Genomic DNA, 19,394 nt, shown 5'->3' on the forward strand with positions numbered 1-19,394 from the left:
CCTGTGTGTAAGGTTTTTCTGGTGACAGATTAAGTCCAAGCCTAGATTGCAGTGTGTTTTCAATTGAGATCCTTCAAGAAGTGTGTAATTTAGTACATCAGCTCAGCTTAATTGATGTTTGGAAAATATGAAATGTGTCGACTGTTGATGTGGTTAAATTTAATTAATACTTAATTATTATATTAAAGATCATTTTGGATTGCAGGTGTCCCACACACTCCCCTGACAGAGACGGGAGCAATTATATGTGCGTCACTGCTGCAGGTGCGGACTTCTTTAACTCATTCTTATCATGTGCATTATTTTTATGTGCATATGATCAAACACATCACATCATCAAATAACTATAATAGGACACCCACAAAATCATTTACTCTACTTGTTGATTGTTTCTTCCTTTTAGCAGTTAACATTAAGGCAAGTTACAGAGGAAGAGGAGAAATTCGAGTCGGTACGCATGCTACAGGCATACTTGAACATTTTACATTCTAGTATATGTATTTTAGACTATTAGCCATTTAATTTTAGCTAAATTTCATCCTCAGGTTTTGAATATTGTAAGAAGATTATGTAACAAGGAACATGCCAACTTAAATTGTACAAGGTAGGTTGTCTGGAAATTTATTTGTAATATTTAATAAAAATGCTCCATTTGATTTCATATTGTACGTATGACTTCAGTTATCAAGGCTTGAAGGAGGACATTATACGTCTACATGCACTTTCATTTTATCTTCAAGAAAAGAAGGTAAGCATATTTTTAAATTATGTAAATCAGGAATGTAGGTGAAACAAAAACAAGATTGTAGTTGAAACAGGATAATGAATGATAAAACTCCTGCTGCTCTAACCTTAATTACTTGACCCATTATAGTGTTTTCCAGAAGCCAATGATATAAATGCTACACTGGATCTGCTGTTACAGGTACTCAGTTTAACCAGTTCAATTTTACAGTACAACATGGTCCAAGCTCTCATCTCTCATAAAATCTATTGTTTTTATGGTTTTTAGTGTATGTCTACAGAAGTCACATGTGAGTCCGGAGCTGCCTTGGCTGCAACTTTAGCTAATGGTGGCCTCTGCCCTATGTCAGGTGACCAGGTTCTGTCCAGCTCTGCGGTTCGCAGTACTCTGTCCATAATGCAAGTGGCAGGAATGAACGATTACTCCAGAAAATTCCATTTTAAGGTGAATAGGATGTCTTGGGTGTCTTTGTGTGTATGATTTAATTTGCTATATATGTGATTTTAAATTATGTCTGATATGCAATGCTTTTGCATATTATGTATTTTGTGTACACAATTCAATAGTGCATCAATAACACTGTAATTGATACGCATATAGAACCTAATCACTAACTCTATAAAGGCAGAGGACAGGAGCTGTAGCATCCTTTTATTAGTAATAGTCTTCAATCACCCCCTGCTGGTGAAAACCAAAACTTTTCATGCGTATCATACAGTACTATATTTGTTTTAATGGTGGTGTGAGATTCAACATCCAAACATAAAGTATGCGGCATGTAATTTAACTAGAAACTAGGGATAACCAAATATGAATACATTATATGAAATGAACAGATGTATTCTAAACAGATATAAATACAGATACAAATAGGAGTCGCACTATTATTTATTTATTTATTTATTTATTTATTTATTTATTTATTTATTTATTGAAAGGCCAGGAAAGTTGATGGAGCCTCTGGTTGAGACTAGAGGTGTGCATAAGGACTAGGATCCTGTGGGGCACAACATAAAAGTTGCACAAAAGGGAAGTTTTTACTTTCATGCAGGTGCAAGTGAGCCTTCAGATATGAACCTTGCAGGACAAAAAAAGACCTGTGCAATGCATTCACAGCATTCATTCATTCATTACTGGTAACTGCCTGGTCAGGGTCACAGTGGTTTAAATTAGGTTGCTAGTTTGTTTATATTTTGAGAAAATTTGTTAAAAATGGTCCCGGCACATCTTTAATACTAATTATAAACTTGAGTGATGTAGTTGAGGTTCAAGTTCTCTTTGTCAAATGTAAATGAGAAACAATAACATTCTTGTGCTACAGTGGTGCACACATACAGTTAACATAAAGTGCATACAACAAACAAACAGAGACAGCATTCAGGACAGCAATCCATTGGGAGATTTCACATAGGTGGGAGAAAAGGTATTGCACAAGTCAGATCGCATGTGGAATGAATAGTGCAAACTGACTAATACAATATAATTGTTTTTAAAAAAAGGATGAGTCTGTCAGAGCCAGAATTCCCATACCATGCTGACAGTGCTGCTATTTCTTCTATTTTTACATTGTTTTCCAATATTTCTGGTGCATATTTAATAAAAAAAAAAAAAAACACAAAAGAAAAAAGAAAGGCCACACCCATTCTGGGTTTAAATTTTATTACAAATGGATATTTGGAGCACTAAACAGATACAGAGAATAACATTGTGCTACATCCCTAGTAAAAATGCTAGTTTTATTTGTGCAATTCTCAAGTTAAAGTGACTCATAAAAGTCTGTGCGGTAAGAGATAACTTTAGTCAGGAAGCATAATAGCTCTCACACTCCCTCTCAGACATCCATGCCTGCCAAATCCAGCAGCTCTGGTATTGTGTTGACAGTAGTCCCTGGGGTGCTGGGCATCACTTGCTGGTCACCAGAGTTGGATGTATATGGAAACTCGTGGAGGGCTGTGCATTTCTGTGAGGTAAAGACTATTTTCCAAATAGGGATATAGTACATGTGAGGTGGCTGCAGGTGAAATGCTAATCTTCTGTCTTTGTTTCAGGAGCTGGTGTCAGTTTTTCAGCTACACAGCTTTGATATCAGGACTCCATTCAGACAGGTGCTGTTCTACAGGCAGTGGAAAGTGGAGTCTGAGGTCAGATAAATCACTTTAGAATGAATGGATGGGGACATTAGTTAGACATAGACAACCCTTTATAATTTATAGTGACATGTTTCCTTTCTCTGGTCTCATAGGGCTACCAAATCATGAACATCCTATTGGCTGCTTATCGAGGGGACCTGCAATCGTTACGGAGGTACAGATATCACACTGTGCTGATAATGTCATTAAAGGTCCACAAAAGGATTTCTCTTTTTATGAACAATTTAATGAGACACACATCAGTTAAGTGTAATTGAGGTTAACTCCAGAATTAAACCCCTGGACGAAGAGACTTACACTGGTGCTTGAAAGTTTTGAACCATTTAGAATTTTCTATATATCTGCATAAATATGACCTAAAACATCATCAGATTTTCACAAACAAATGTGACAAACATTATACTTGGTCATTTACTTATTGAAGAAAAAAATCCAATATTACATATCTGTGAGTGGTAAAAGTATGTGAACCTTTGCATTCAGTATCTGGTGTGACCCCCTTGCACAGCAATAACTGCAATTAAACATATCCAGTAACTGTTGATCAGTTCTGCACATCAGTTTGGAGGGATTTTAGCCCTTTCCTCAGAACAGAACAGCTACAACTCTTGGATGTTGATGGGTTTCCTCATATGAACTGCTTGCTTCAGGTCCACAACATTTCTTTTGGATTAAGGTCAGGACTTTGACTTGGCCATTCTAAAACATTAACTTTATTGTTCTTTAACCATTCTTCGGTAGAATGACTTGTGTGTTTAGGGTTGTTGTCTTGCTGCATGAAACACCTTCTCTTGAGATTCAGTTCACAGACAGATGTCCTGACATTTTCTTTTAGAAATCGCTGGTATAATACAGAATTCATTGTTCCATCAATGATGGCAAGTTGTCCTGGCCCAAATGCAGCAAAACGGGCCCAAACCTTGATACTACAACTACCTTGTTTCACAGATGGTATAAGGTTCTTATGCTGGAATTCAGTGTTTTCCTTTCTCCAAACATATGATTTAAAACAAAAAGTTCTGCTTTGGTCTCATCCATTCACAAAACGTTTTTTTCCAATAGCCTTCTGGCTTGTCCATGTGATCTTTAGCAAACTGCAGATGGGCAGCAATGTTTTTTTTGGGGCACCATTTTTGTTGTGTTCTCCATAAGGTTGACATTAACACTAGCCAATGTGAGAGAGGCCTTTAATTGCTGAGAAGTTACCCTGGGTTCCTTTGTGACCTCGCGAACTTTTACACATCCTGCTCTTGGGGAGGATAACAATAGTCTTGAATTTCCTCCATTTGTACACAATCTGTCTGACTGTAGATTGGTAGAGTCCAAACTCTTTAGAGATATTTTTGTAACCTTTTCCAGTCTGATGAGCATCAACAACTCTATTTCTGAGGTCCTCAGAAATCTCCTTTGTCCATACCATGATACACTTCCAAAAACAGGTGTTGTGAAGATTAGACTTTGATCCATGTTCTTTAAACAAAACACGGTGCTCACTTACATCTGATCCCACTAATTTCACCTTCAAATTAACTGCTAATCCTATAGATTCACATACTTTTGCCACTCACAGATATGTAATATTGGATCATTTTCCTCAATAAATAAATGGCCAAGCAGAATATTTCTCATTTGTTTAATTGGGATTTCTTTGTCTATTTTTAGGACTTTCAAAATCTGATGATGTTTTAGGACATATTTATGCAGAAATATAGAAAATTCTATAAAATTCACAAACTTTCAAGCACCGCTGTACAGGTACTTAATCTCAAATTTGATCAAAGACAGCAATATAGTGGGTCAAAAACAACAATATAGTTTCAGGATATTGCCATTACATAATGAATTTCTTATGATATTATGATTTGTTTTTAGTGTAAAGGTAAGTCTGAATGATTATGCATAATTATGAATCATAGTGCGTAATATTTTTCTACAATTATTTGTCCATTCTCTTAAAGGGTGCCAACAATTCTGGAGTTGACATGTACAGCACTATGCATAACACTTTTGCACATGCAAAGAAATGTTGTAAAGCAAAGATGCCTCCATAAAATGAAATGTTAAATGTTAAAAAAAAAAAACACTATGAAGAGCAGTAAACAGTAATAAATAAACAAAGCCAATATTTGACGTGACGACCCTTTGCTTTTTATAAGTTTTTTTAAGGAAATTAGCTGGTAAGTTTTACTGAGCATCTTGCAGAACCAGTTCTTCAAGAAACTTTGACTGTCGCACTTGCTTCTTATTTTTAAAGCAAAACCCAACAACCTTCATTATGTTTTGTGACTTTTGCACAGTACTGAATATGAAAATGAATAGGACCGACCACACTAAGTCACTTTTGAAAAAGGCTATCACCTGGCACATTTCTTTTCTGATTTGTAAAAATGCTTTAAAAAGACCTACACTTTATTTGTTGTACAAAATAAGGCTGACACAGTCAGCTATTTTAGTTGGCCAATGATTTCAAAGCATTCTCACTATTTAAATGATGCAGATGGTCCAACACAATGACGTACGACTGCATCTAAAACCAGCTTCACTCTGTCACTTCACACCCACTCCAAGGACCTCTCACACCACTTAGTAATCAGGACCCATGGCGTGCTAAAATGTGTCATTCCTCACCTCGGCAGGTATTTCCTCTCTGGAGCAGATGTGAATGCTGTTGATTATGATGGAAGGTCTGCACTTCATGTGGCTGCCTCAGAGGGGCGTCTGGAGGTCATCAAGTTTCTGATGGAGAGCACTGGAGCCAACTGCACACTCAAGGACAGGTAAAGTTAAAAATACAACAGTGACTAGTGTGATGCATCATGCAACTTAATATGTTGAATTGGATTACTCTTTCATATAGGTATACACATTTTACTGATTATCTGTGATTGGATTTTGTGTTGACGTTAACAGGTGGGGAAACACAGCTTTGCAGGAGGCTATAAGATGCAATCAAGGACCTGCTGTACAGCTCCTCACAAAGTACACAGACTACAAGGAAATGTTATGATAGTGCACCAACCCCAGACACATAACCCCAGACATTCAGTTAACATATTGCAATGTCATATAAAGTGTTTTTTTGTAGTCCCTGATTTGAGCTTTAAATGGCTTTCACCAGACCTATTTCAATTTAGACCTTGAATTTAAATACAAACATGGATTTTGTGGGTTTAACAGTTAATATAACTGATCTGTCATACCTTGGTGTAGCTGAACAGAAGATGCATCTGTGGTAACAGGGTATTCCGGAATCTATGCATGGTTTAAGTCTAGAAGTGCAGAAAAGTTTAACAGTAAAGTGTATTCAGGAGTTCTGGTAGCTCAAATTATATGTATATATATATATATATATATATATATATATATATATATATATATATATATATATATATATATATATATATATATATATATATATATATTTTCTAATACAATCATCAAGACTCATCCTTGAGCGCAACATTGTGTTCAATAAAGAATGCTGTCTTATGTCTAATATCTCTAATTGTTACAGGGCTTATTGATAAAAGCAACTGCAGTGTAATAATGGTAGAAGTGGTAAAAGTAAAGTAGTACACAAAGTTTCCGGTGCAATAGAACGTTTCTGACCTGATTCCACTACAGCCTCAGAACCTACTTACATAGCTGACAGAGAAATTTTGTCCAAAATGTAGATTCCAATAACGGTGAAGGAGAGAAACCAACTGTCACACTTCAACTTACACTTCTGGTCAAAAGTTTAGACACACTCATTCTTTATTTTAAATTTTTTCTCCACATTTTAGAATAATAATGAATTCATGAAATCTCTGGGATAACAATAATAATAATTCCAAAATATATCAAAATAATTTAATAATAATAATAATATTTTAGCATCTTCAAATTAGACACCCTTTTTTCCCTAGAATTTTCAGAAATGTATTCTTGGTATTTTCTCAACCAATTTCTTGAGGAATCAGCCTGAGATGCTTTTTAATGTCTGAGTATTTCACTCCAAGTCATCCATTAAAAAAATTGTAAATAAAATGTTTCATTTTATTTAAAAAACTTTCATTAGAAAACTATGTTGTCACAATTACATTTTTGCCTACAACACCAATTTCAAACATTTAATCATACACCATCAGATCAAAAGGTTTTTAAGATCATGAGAAACATTTCAGTCAAGTGTCTCCAAACTTTTGACCAGTAGTGTATATTTTGGTTGTTCATCTGCATAGCAATAGAGAGGCCATTTTCTCAAACTATTTGAGTGCAGTCCCTTCAAGGCTGGAAATAGTGGACAGGAAGTCTAGTGTTGTATTAAAGCCAAGAAGAGCGAAGACTTCAGAGGTTCTGCAATGGCCAATAAAACAGTACACGTTGAATGAAGCCAAACTGGGGTCTAGAGCAGTGGTTTTCAAAGTGGGGGCCGCCAGGGGGCGCCCGGGGTGGCCTCAACAATTTGATGTGAAAATAAATTCTCACTCTCAGACAACCACACACACGCACACACAATCAATTCCTAATGTAATATAATGTAAAATGTAAGATGTGATTATTAATAAATAAAAAGGGTGATACATTCAGAAGTCTGTATTTTTAATGTGTTTTAAAGACATCTTGCAAAAGGGGGGCCTTGGTCAGATGTTAATGTCATTTGTGGGGCCTTGCCCTGGAAAAGTTTGGGAACCCCTGGTCTAGAGGTCTAGTAGGTGGTTCAGTGTGAGAAAAAGAAACTTGGCTATACATAAAACATTCCAATAAAATGTGAATAATATTAATAATTAATAATATTCTGGTCAGAAGCTTCAACAATCAGATCTTGGTATTGTCTCAGAACAAGCAATATAATATTTTGGAATAAACTAGCATTTTGCTTTGTGATTGGGAATGATGCTGAGTTTATTATGCTAAGTGAACTATTTTAAAGTAAATATTTTGTATGTATAAAGCAATCAGTTCCTCAAATCACATGTATCTATGCAATTTGTGCAGACTGAATAAATCATAATTAGCTCATGCTGATATACAGTGCCCTCCACTAATATTGGCACCCTTGGAAAATATGAGCAAAGAAGGCTGTGAAAATTTGTATTTATTGTTTAACCTTTTGATATTTTGTTTAAAAAAATTTCAAAAATACTCTGCTCTCATGGATATCATAGAATTGCAAAAACAGCATAGGTTTATCAACAAAAAAAACTTTGTTAAATATAGCTGTGCAACAATTATTGGCACCCTTATGAATTCATATGAGAAAAATATATTTGAAGTATATTCCCATTGATATTTAAATTTTTTTAGTACACCTGGGTGACTAGGAACAGGAAATTGTTCAACCATGACTTCCTGTTTCAAAGGGGTATAAATATGAGGTAATACATAGGCCAAATTCTCTTAATCATTCTTAACAATGGGTAAGACCAAGGAATTTAGCTGTGATGTGCGGCAAAAGGTTGTTGAGCTTCACAAAATGGGAAGTGGCTATAAGAAAATAGCACAAGCGTTGAAAATATCCATTTCCACCATCAGGGCCATAATTAAGACATTCCAGTCAACTGGACATGTTATGAATCAACCTGGAATTGGATGTGTGTCTATATTGTCTCAACACACTGTGAAGAGGATGATTCAAGTGGCCAAAAAATCTCCAAGGATCACAGCTGGAGAATTGCAGAAGTTGCGTCTTGGGGTCAGGAAGTCTCCAGATCTACAATTCAAAGTCACCTACATCACCACAAGTTATTTGGAAGGGTTTCAAGAAAAAAAAGCCTCTACTCTCATCCAAAAACAAACTCAAACATCTTCAGTTTGCCAGACACTACTGGAACTTCAAATGAGATCAGGTTCTATGGTCAGATGAAACCAAAATAGAGCTTTTTAGCAATAAACACCAGAGGTCATTTTGACACACAGAGAGGTAGCCATAGGGAAAAGTACCTCATTCCCACGGTTAAATATGGTGGTGGCTTTTTAATGTTTTGGGGCTGTTTTTCTGCCAGAGGACCTGGACATTTTGTTAGGATACATGGCATCATGGACTTTATCAAATATCAACAGATATTAAATAAAAACCTGACTGTCTCTACCAGAAAGCTTAAAATGGGCTGTGGTTGGCTCTTCCAGCAGGACAATGATCCAAAACATACATCAAAATCAACACAAAAATGGTCATCCTAGTTCCCTGAATTGAAAACCATAGAAAACCTGTGGGGTGAACTGAATAGGAGAGTCCACCAGTTTGGACCTCAAAATTTAAATGATCTGGAGAGATTCTGTATGGAGAAATGGTCTCAGATACATTGCCATGTATTCTCCAACCTCTTCAGGCATTATAGGAGATGACTCAGAGCTGTTACCTTGGCAAACTGTTATCTTGGCAAACGGAGGTAGCACAAAGTATTGACTAAAAGGGTGCCAATAATTGTTGAACACCTATATTTAACAAAGATTTTTTTTATATATAAACGTCTAAAAAAGTCTAAAGCAGCTTCACTCTATGGCAGTAAATTAAGAACTTTGTGTTTGTCTAAAGCAGCTTCACTTTGTCGCAATAAAAAATAAATTAGACACATTCCACAACTGGGTTTCTAAACAAAATCCCTCTAAGCTTGCAAATCAGTGTCAAAAGAAGAGATAAGAGTTCCAGGAGGAAAGTACCAAGATGAGGCTATAGGGTGAATTATGCGACACAGTAAAAAAAAAAAAAAAACAAAAAAAAAAAAAAAAAAACCCTGGTCTGGTAAAAATATTAAAGAACATACAACTGACTACTCATGTGCCACAAATGTAAGGTATCATATGGATATGAATAATTAGTTAAGGCAATGGAGATTGGTCTTTTCTAGAAAGAAAAGGTGAAAGCCCCACCTAGGAATAATTGTACTGCTTCAGAGAGGTATATAAAGACATGTTTGTGTATATATAATTCGGACCCTCTGTAGACAGTCTCACTTTATTGTTTCAATAAAGTTAAGTTACTTTTTGACATCTACGAACCCTCTGCCTCTGAAGTTTTTTTTACTTAGACTGGAAGGATTGATTTTCCTCGACAGAAGATGTTTTGACCCAAATCACTTGAGTGTTAGAAAAAATAGCACTAACTGAACTAATACATGAACGCTATTGTGTCGTTATTAATTTTCCACCAAACAGCAAATGCAATTTTGTGGTGCACCGTTTAGGGTCTTCTTGGTTTCCCTTTTCCATGCCATGTCCAATAACCTGGACACACTGCACACTAACACTATATACCTATATGACCATGCTAATTTTGTCACATTCCACCCATCATAGTGCAATGCGGTGGACTATGACCAGTGCCCTATAAAGTGGACCTATTGCTGTGTCGAATTCTGTATAAGACACGTCTTTACGTTTAGCCCACGTGCCGTATAACGTCACCTGAGAAGAGAAACTGGTTCCAGCTCTCTGCGCATCCTCTGCATGCTTCGATAGAACTGTGCTATTTTGTTTATTTAGCCAGTTAAAAAAATCTGTAAGGATTACAGCATGGACGGACTGTTTCAGTTTTAAGAAGCGTCATATGGGTGTGACTATGGACTCTGACCTTATTGTGTTCTTAAAGTAACCGCTGCATGCTGGAGCCGATTTGATTTCGCTTCTTGTTTGACTTTTTGGACCTTTTGTTTTGTGGACGAAAAATCGAACGGCTACACCCCGGTTGTTGTTTTGATTTTGTTTGTTTGTGTTTTTTTGTTGGTTTTTTTGTTTTTACTTGTTTGTCAATATTTCTTGGTCATCTCAGCCTTTAATTGAAAAGCGAAGCTTTTACTGATTGTTTAAAAGGTGAAGGTGAAAAGCATGAAAGATGTCCGTGGCGGGACTGAAGAAACAATTTCACAAGGCAAGCCAGGTAATGAGAGGACAAGCGTCCTGTCACGTGCCTGTCTAATTGTGTGTATTAATAAGTTTTTTTTTCTTTCAGCAGCAAAGAATGTACTGACTTTGTTCTTTTTAAAATATTTCTATACAATGAAGTCGTCTCCTACACGCTGGCTCTGCCGTTGACACCAAGTACTGTAACATAAAGTAGGCTATCCAAAACCCAGTCTAATACAGCAAGATATACCAACTTTATACAAAGATTGTATTAACTTATATGTTTTGGAATTGGGATAAGAAGTAGAGGCTCGTGCAAGTTACTCGCCCTATTGACGGGTGGTTCGCCTATGAATCGGTTCTCTTGAATGATTCTTTTAAGTGAGTCGGGTGAATCGAATTGTAAATACGAACTAATCAAAAGTTTTAACCTTTCGTTTAAATATTATCTCTTCTTTTTCTTAGCTACTACTAGGCCTCCTTTCAAACGATAGTATACGCTTATAGCTATTAACAATACAATCAAATTAAATTGTGGATTTTAAATGTAGGTTTGTATCGGATATTATCATACAGCTTCTTTTATTTGTTTATTAGATATCAAAAATAATTTGCTATACAGACAAAGTAAGAGTATCAGAACGCGAATGTGTTTATCGAATAGGTAGGCTATTGCCGAACTGGGTGGTGAATCAAGTGAATCAAAACATATATGATTCGGTTGAGTCGCACAGATTTATACGAAGAAACAGAATCAGTGCAGTGAATCGTAAAGTAATCAAGCCAAAGCACAAACTTCACTCACTCTGTTTACTCAAAGAAGAACTGAATGACTTACTGCAGTGCTGCATGAGAACGTTGGAATGATTTTACTGATAGGAAGCCAAATGCAGACCGTGTACAGTATATGTCTTTTGCAGTTTCCCTCGGGATCAACAAAGTATCTATCTATATATCTATCTATCTATCCATCCATCAGCCAGTAGGTTACATGTCAGAGCTTTTGTTTTTATAGTGTATTAATTTAAAAAAATATTTTTTTGTTCTGAATTTGCTTAGTGTTAAAAGCATTCAGCAGTTAGCATATTCACGCATACTTTCATTTTCACTGCTGTAGGAATATTGTCAGGTGATCCACAAAGTTTAATAAATGAACAGCAGAACAGAAAAGTGATTTCAGATATTAATAAATTAATATCATAAAAATGAATCAGGTGTTTTCACAAGTACAAAAACAGAATCATGGTGGTTTCCTCCTTGTAGAAAGGATACAAAGCTTTTATTGCTGATAAACAGTCTTAACTTCCTTACAGCTTAATACATATTGCACCATCTGAACTTTGTCTTCTTGCAGCACACCTAAAGCCACAAAATAGAGTATATGTTACTATTATATAAATATTTTATCTCAGTATTATCCTAAAATATGTTACTCATCCCATAAAGTGGTCATTGTAGGGAATGATCCCTTCATAATCACGTTTAGTGTTTCTTCTTTTCTCTTTGTTGGGTCGGAAAGGCATGGTGCAAGAAATCAGAAATATTAAATGAACATACCATGGAAAAGGATTCAATGTTGCAGCAAGCTGTGTTTAAGTTCATTACTCCTTTCTAAAATGTTTTTTTTAACGCTTCTAAAGAATAAATCACCTTATTCTTTTACCATTATTTTGCATTTACTGCTGACTTTACTGCTGAACCCACATACTATCAGACTTTATTGCGCTTTGTATCAATTTAGTTACTCAAGGAAAAGATCGGTGGTGTTGAAGGAACAAAGCTGGATGAGGATTTCATCAGAATGGAAAAGGTATAATATATATTGTTTTCATTTAAATCAAAGAAAATTTTAAAATGCAAGATTAAAAACTTCACTCTCAGTGAACATGTATTTTGCCCACTTTATTATAGAAAACTGAAATCACCAACAAGCTGATTGTCGAACTTGTTACAAAAACAACAGAGTATCTTGAGCCAAACCCAGGTATGCCTTAGGAAAATTTTTATGAGCATGTATTCACTTTTAAGGTATTTATAGGTGTTACTATTCATTACTTCCTGTCTTATGTGTTTGGTTCTTAGCATATAGAGCAAAACTCAGCATGCTCACTAAAATGTCTAGGATTCGTGGAAATGTAAGGCCGGTTGGATACCCACAAACAGAAGGAATACTGGGAGACTGTATGTTAATCTACGGTAATGAGCTCGGGGTGGAGTCTGCATTTGGTAGGTTTATCAGCTGGAATAAAACTCGCTATAAAAAGATATCTTCATGTCTAACAAGAATAAAGTGATTTAGTCTGTGACTAAACTTTATCTGTGCAAAACTAATGAAAAAGTCTGGCATTGTACTATCACCTTTCATAGAGAAGTAAACAGTTGCATAGTTGATATAAATTATTCATTAAAGGAAAGGTCTGCTTTACTAATTAATCACTACTTGCTTAATGAAGGTGGACAAATACTAACACTGTTCATTCTAAACACTTTTATTGTCCTGTAAGACATACAATAGGTTTGAGTAGATTTCTCATATACTGCTTGAACACCTATATTATGATAATAGTATGTAGTATATCTTCTATATGCACTATGTGAAAGGGCATTGTGTAGTGGTGCAAAAGATATTATTGTTAATCATTAGTGTAATATTGGCCTTCAGAATTGTGAAATATGCAAGCGAGGCCGCTAAACAATTTATTATTATAGCTTTATTACATGTAGTAATATCATGTCAGTGTTGTTTAATTGCAAGACTTATTACAGTTACAATATGTACGAAGATAATTGCAGTATTTTGTCCGTCGCTCAACTCTACCATACAGAAATAGTATTGCTGTCATTTCAGCTCAGTCCAATCTTTGGTCTGTTAGCCTGAGCTTAATCAAGACGGTTTCCACTAGGTAGTGCACTGGTGGACATGGGACAGGCCTTGAAGCAGATGGCTGAAGTAAGAGACTGCATGGATGTGCGTGTGAAACGCACCTTTATCAATCCACTTCAGATGCTGCAGGAGAAAGAGCTTAAGGAAATTGCAGTGAGTCTTGTCATTATGAGTAATGGAGAAAAATAGAATCAATATAATGTCTTAATATCATAATAGTGTCTAATTTTTTTGTAAGTCTCTATAAATATGAGCAAAAAAAGGTATAAAATAACCAAGTACATCACCTGTTTAGTACATGAATATAATCATCAGAAGGCTGTGATTTATGTAGGTTTTAACATAAATGATAATGCGATATATATATTTACTTATTTTTTTTCTGTTTGCAAGTTCCATCTGAAAAAACTTGAGGGTCGCCGTCTAGATTTCGACTACAAGAAAAATTCCAAAAGGAGGATTGCAGAGGCAGAGCTTAAACAGGCATTAGACAAGTTTGAAGAATCCAAAGAGCTGGCAAAAAGAAGCATGTTCAACCTCTTAGAAAATGATGTAAGGAAGTTGGAAAAGAGTAAGACATTGAAGAGAATATTTTTCTTTTCTTTTTTTTGCATAAAACTGGAGTCAAATATGCATTAGTGATTATTAATTTGCCTTAGGTGGATCAAGTACGACAGCTGTTAGGCCTCATTGAAGCATCGATGGACTACCATCAGCAATCTCGCGACATTCTAGAGAACCTCAGAAGCAGTCTGCAGAACAAGTTAGCTGAACATCCATTTACATAACACATTTGTCAAATTTCAGCATTTTAGGTGGGTGGTTTATGAAAATTTCTTCTTCTTTGTATTCAGAATTACTGATACCAGCAACAGACCAAAGAGGGAGTTCAAATCAAAGTCTAACGCTAGTACAATGTGCTGCACGGACACTTACGGGTTTTCCACAAGCTCATATTATGGTCAGTGATATTTTTAATGTTGCCACAGTGCTAAATCATTATAAAATGTCTTTAATTATATTGATAAGTATATACAAGGAAAGATTTTAACTTTGACGCTTCAATTTTTCAGATACTGAGGTAACACAAGAGCTGAGCGAAAAAAGTAAGTATACTTTTATCCAAAAGTAAAATGTACACACTTTAATAGGAACACCTGTACAGCTGCACATTCGTGCAATTATCCAATCATTCATTCAACAGCCAATCATGTGGCAGCAGCACAATGCATAAAATCATGCAGATACAGGATAAGTACTTCAGATAATGTTCACATCAAACATCAGAATGTGAAAAAATGTGATTTCAGTGACTTAATCTCAGTGAACAGACAGTTGAAGTTTGGAAAAAGACCAATATGTTTTTCCAGTCTTCAGCTGTTCAGTTCCGGTGAGCCAGTATAGCCTTGGAGTTGTTGTGTTCTTGGCTGACAAGAGTGGAACCCAATGTAGTCTTCTGCTGTTGTAACACCCCCCCCCCCCCCCCCCCCTCGCCCCCTGAGGTTTTCTGTCTTGTGAATTCTGAAATTCTTTTCTGATCACCACAGTTATAAAGATTGATTGTTTTAGTTATTTAGTTACCATAGCCTGCCTGGAAGCTCAACCCACTCTGGCCATTCTTCTCTCACCTCTCTGATCAACAAGGTCTTTCTGCCCACAAAACCGAAGCCCCCTGTTTTTTTTTTATTTTTCCTCACTATCCTGTGTAAACTGCAGAGACTGTTGTGTGTGTGAAAATCCCAGGAGCAGTTTCTGAAATACTCAGTTTAGCCCATCAACAAACATGCCATGGTTAAAGTCATGAAGATAATTTTTTTCCCCCATTCTGATGTTTGACCATTAACTGAAGCTCTTGACCGTTATCTGTATGATTTTATTCATTGTGCTGATGCTACATGAATGCTTGGATAACCGCATAAATGAGTAGGTGTACTATTAAAGTTGCTGGTGATTATTATAGTCCCCTCTGAAAGCATTGGAACAGCAAGGCCAATTCTTTTGTTTTGCTATACACTGAAGACATTTTATTTTGAGATCAAAATATGAATATGAGATGATAGATCAGAATTTCAGATTTAATTTCCTGATATTTACATCTAGATATGTTAAACAATTTAGAACATAGCACCTTCTGTTTGAACCAACCAATTTTTCAAGTGATCAAAAATATTGGAACATGTGACTGACAGGTGCTTCTTGATGCCCAGTTGTGCCCAGTTAGATTTATTGTTTAAACAATTAATATCTCTGAATGTCTACTCATAGCCCCGGGTTTCACCTGTGAAGACTGTATTTGTTGTCAAAAAGGATGAATTAACATGAAGACCAGAGAGCTGTGTATGGGAGAAAAGCAAGCCATTTTGAAACATTGGGCAAAAATCTGGAATGTCCTAGAAAAAAAATAAACTAACTAGCAGACATGGAACAGGTCAACAAAGGAAAACAACAACAACAGCAATTGATGAGAGAAGACTAAAAACAACAGTTGAAGAAGACTTTGAGAACAGAAATATGGAGTCCATAAACAAGATGCAAACCACTCCTCAGCAATAAGGATTAGAAGTCCATATTGGAATTCACAGAGAAATACAGAGATGAGCCACAAATGTTCTGAAACCACGAATAACCTCTACCAAAGTGGTGGAAAAGACAAAAAAGAAAGGATCTGTTCCTGTCCAGATAAGCAGATGATAATTATCTAATAACAGTGCAGATATAACAAAGCTGATTTTTCCCAATTTATTATTTTAAAATATCTGGAAGCATACACATTCACACTTCAACCCACCCACCCCACCCCCGATGTTCAGATCAAATCTACACATATGGATATGTAACCAAATATTAAGTGTTATTTACTTTAATTTACTTTAAAACTATCTCTTCCTGAAATTCTGATCTATTGTCTCATATTCAACTTTTGAGCTCAAACCCAAATGTGTAGTGTATAGCAAAAACAAAAGAATTGTCCTTTCCATTCCAATACTTTCAGAGGGGACTGTGCGTGTATAGTCATAAATTTTCCCCATGGAAATTGTTGGCTTTTTTGACATATTTGGTCAAGCAAACATTTGATCCTCTTTGAAACAGTGCCTATTAATAAAGCTGATGCAGTCTATCAAATGACAAATAACATTGACATTTTGTAGTCATTTTCAAGAAATTTTGTTAAGTTATATTAACAAAAAAACAGATCAGTCAAATGGAAAAAGTAAGTACATCCTTATATTTATCACACCTTCAATCCATAAAATTAGTATCAGGTGTTCAAGGTTGGGTGCCAGTGATTAGAACCTGCTTAGGGAGTGCAGGTGGATCCTGTCTTATTTAAAACATTCACATCTACTGCCTGGTGTTCACTTTGCTACTGTGGTGTGTGGTATCATAATGCCAAGATCTAAAGAGTTCTACAAGGCCTTCAGAAAATAAAAGTTGTCGATGCCTATGAGTTTGGCAAGATATTCAAAAAGATATCCAATTTTTTTTTTAATACATCATTCCACTGTAAGGAAAATCATCTAAAATGGCACAGATTTCAAACAACTGCCAATTTGTCCAGGACTGGCCATACCAGCAAATTCTCTGATGCAAAAAGAAGTCTCCAAGAACCAAACAGTTTCATCACAGGATCTGCTAGTAAGTCTTGTAACTGTTGGTGTCAAAGTGCATGCTTCTACAATCAGAAAGCGATTGCATAAATTTGACCTGCATGTGAGGCGTTCCACGAAAAAGCCTTTGCTGTCTAAAAAGAAAATTAAAGCAAGACTACAGTTTGCCAATGATCATATAGACAAAGACCAGGCCTTTTGGAATAATGTGCTCTGGACAGAAGAATCAAAGCTAGAGGTGTTTGGCCACAGTATCAGCAGACATTTTTGGCACAGACCAAAGACAGCTTTTCAGGAGAAGCACTTCATACCAACTGAAGCACGGTGGTGGAAATTTTATGGTCTGGGATTGCTTCGCTATTTCAGGAACTGGACAGCTTGCATTCATTGATTCAACTATGAATTCTTCATCAATATCAAATGGTGCTTGAAGATAATGTGAGGCCATCTATCCAAAAGTTGAAGTTGAACCGAAAATGGACCTTTCAACAGGATAATGATCCTAAGCACACTACCAACTCCACCAAGGAATGGCTCAAAAAGAAGAAATGGGGGGGTTATGGAATGGCCTAGTCAAAGCCCGGATTTGAATTCCATTGGAATGTTGTGGGGGGATTTGAATTGGGCAACACATGCAAGAAAACCCTCAAACATCTTGCAACTGAAAAAAATATTGCATGGAAGAGTCGTCAAAAATTCCAGCGTGCCTGGTGGACATTTATGCAAAATGCCTACAAGAAGTTATTTCTGCTAAAGGGGCAATACTAGCGTCTGATGCCAAGGGTGTACTTACTTTCCTCAGAAGAATATCACATCTATTTATATTTCTGTTGAATAAATGATTGAAAAAGCTAATTTTCCTTGTACTTTCGTTCAAGTATAACAGCTTTATTAATAGACACTCTTTCAAAGACTCAAATGTTTACTTGTCCGAATATGTCGAAAAAGCAAACAATTTCTGTGGGGTGTACTTATATTTTCACATGACCGTATATTGTATATCCTCAGCATGGATCCATATGAATATTTGTTCTACAGGCAACTGTAATTTTAAATCTCCACTGGACCAGCCTTGCTGTCGGGCGCTTTTCAACTTTAATCCTGAAAATCAACGTGAGTTAGGCTTCAAGAAGGGCAACATCATTACTCTCACTAACCAGGTTGATGAGAACTGGTATGAAGGGCTGCTCAATGGGGAGTCTGGCTTTTTTCCAGTCAATTACGTTGAGGTCCTTGTACCACTGCCGCAATGACAGCAGGCCCCAGTTCACTGAGCCATTATACAACTCTTCTTCTTTTTGGTGCTTGGTCAAACCTATGAATTTTATTGATCAACACCTTTATCTGAAGAATTTGCTTCACATTTCACAGTTATGCAATGTAAATATATGTATATATTGTCTTGATTTCTTTGTATTTTATTGTTTATAATAAAGAGACCAGTGATGTAATTAAAAGTTGATTGGTGTATGAGAGTAAGGGTGATATGAATATTTCTTATACATGGTATTTAACACAATTTACAATTACAATAATATTATAATAAATATTATAATATAATATAAATAATACTATTGCTATAGCCTTTTGTGCAAGTGATGCTGCTTTTTTATTATAGCTATATTGAAACCTGCAGTATGTGGTTAATATTGTAAGCATTTGCTATTTGTTTTAGAGACAAATAATTTGTAAATGAAATAAATGGAATTGAATGAAAGTTGGCAAATTGAGGTTGTAACAGACCACATCATTATTATGTGAATGTGAACATTCCTTTGGTGACTTTTTAGTGACTTTCTTGCTGATCATCATTGTTTGTCCTACTGATGCACTTCATTTTTCTTTGTTTTAAATAATTTTCTTGGCTATATTTCCAAGCAATAAAGGCAAGTTATTCCATCTGTAACTATTTCCTTTGTGCCTTTTCTGACTACTCACTGCCACTGCTTACTTTTGTCTGCGTTCTTAATGTATTTTATAGTATTTTGTAAATAGTGCTGCTACATCTAAAGTGCATTATTTTCTTATATATCAGCATGGTCTGTAGTGTGTTATTCTGCTTATACCAGAGTGATTTGCCAAAGATTACAATGTTTAATTTCTTAATGAACATCACTTGTGCATTTTAATGGTTTATAGTTCAATTTAATGTCATGGAACAACAGAGAAACAAGTTAGTT

At 35.7% G+C, this 19,394-nt stretch overlaps 2 protein-coding genes across 5 annotated transcripts in view; both read left to right on the forward strand.

Moving 5' to 3' along the window:
• The window catches only part of glsl (glutaminase like), a 13,505-nt gene extending 7,563 nt beyond the window's left edge, over positions 1–5,942 (forward strand). For 2 of the 3 annotated variants that reach the window (XM_053682268.1, XM_017475001.3), the window contains exons 11-21: positions 206–264; positions 404–451; positions 546–604; positions 682–748; positions 875–925; positions 1,013–1,189; positions 2,581–2,712; positions 2,794–2,886; positions 2,988–3,049; positions 5,532–5,672; positions 5,806–5,942. In XM_053682268.1, coding sequence (XP_053538243.1) covers positions 206–264; positions 404–451; positions 546–604; positions 682–748; positions 875–925; positions 1,013–1,189; positions 2,581–2,712; positions 2,794–2,886; positions 2,988–3,049; positions 5,532–5,672; positions 5,806–5,902 — 986 coding nt within the window. In that variant the 3' untranslated portion in view covers positions 5,903–5,942. The remainder of the gene's footprint in view (positions 1–205; positions 265–403; positions 452–545; positions 605–681; positions 749–874; positions 926–1,012; positions 1,190–2,580; positions 2,713–2,793; positions 2,887–2,987; positions 3,050–5,531; positions 5,673–5,805) is intronic. The other variant, XM_017475002.3, reaches the window with a different exon arrangement.
• Positions 5,943–10,296: 4,354 nt separating this feature from the next.
• Positions 10,297–19,120, forward strand: sh3gl3b (SH3-domain GRB2-like 3b). 2 transcript variants are annotated; one of them, XM_017475005.3, is made up of 10 exons: positions 10,297–10,756; positions 12,464–12,532; positions 12,634–12,706; positions 12,805–12,948; positions 13,626–13,759; positions 14,000–14,158; positions 14,266–14,369; positions 14,461–14,567; positions 14,680–14,712; positions 18,253–19,120. In XM_017475005.3, the coding sequence occupies exons 1-10, from the start codon at positions 10,712–10,714 to the stop codon at positions 18,465–18,467; spliced, it is 1,083 nt and encodes a 360-aa protein (XP_017330494.1). In that variant the 5' UTR covers positions 10,297–10,711; the 3' UTR covers positions 18,468–19,120. The 2 variants fall into 2 exon arrangements, with proteins under 2 accessions (XP_017330494.1, XP_053538330.1); XM_053682355.1 differs by lacking the exon at positions 18,253–19,120 and adding an exon at positions 15,872–16,589.
• The last annotated feature ends 274 nt before the right edge of the window (positions 19,121–19,394 follow it).

The sequence above is a fragment of the Ictalurus punctatus genome, chromosome 8, assembly GCF_001660625.3.
Source record: "Ictalurus punctatus breed USDA103 chromosome 8, Coco_2.0, whole genome shotgun sequence".
NCBI lineage: Eukaryota > Metazoa > Chordata > Actinopteri > Siluriformes > Ictaluridae > Ictalurus > Ictalurus punctatus.

What these genes read in the sequence shown, in the direction of transcription:
- sh3gl3b (XM_017475005.3), top strand. Translation starts at nt 10,712, where the DNA reads ATGTCCGTGGCGGGACTGAAGAAACAATTTCACAAGGCAAGCCAG. An exon ending in CGGGGTGGAGTCTGCATTTG is followed by an intron (nt 12,949 to 13,625) that starts GTAGGTTTATCA and finishes GGTTTCCACTAG; the next exon opens with GTAGTGCACTGGTGGACATG. An exon ending in AAGAGCTTAAGGAAATTGCA is followed by an intron (nt 13,760 to 13,999) that starts GTGAGTCTTGTC and finishes TCTGTTTGCAAG; the next exon opens with TTCCATCTGAAAAAACTTGA.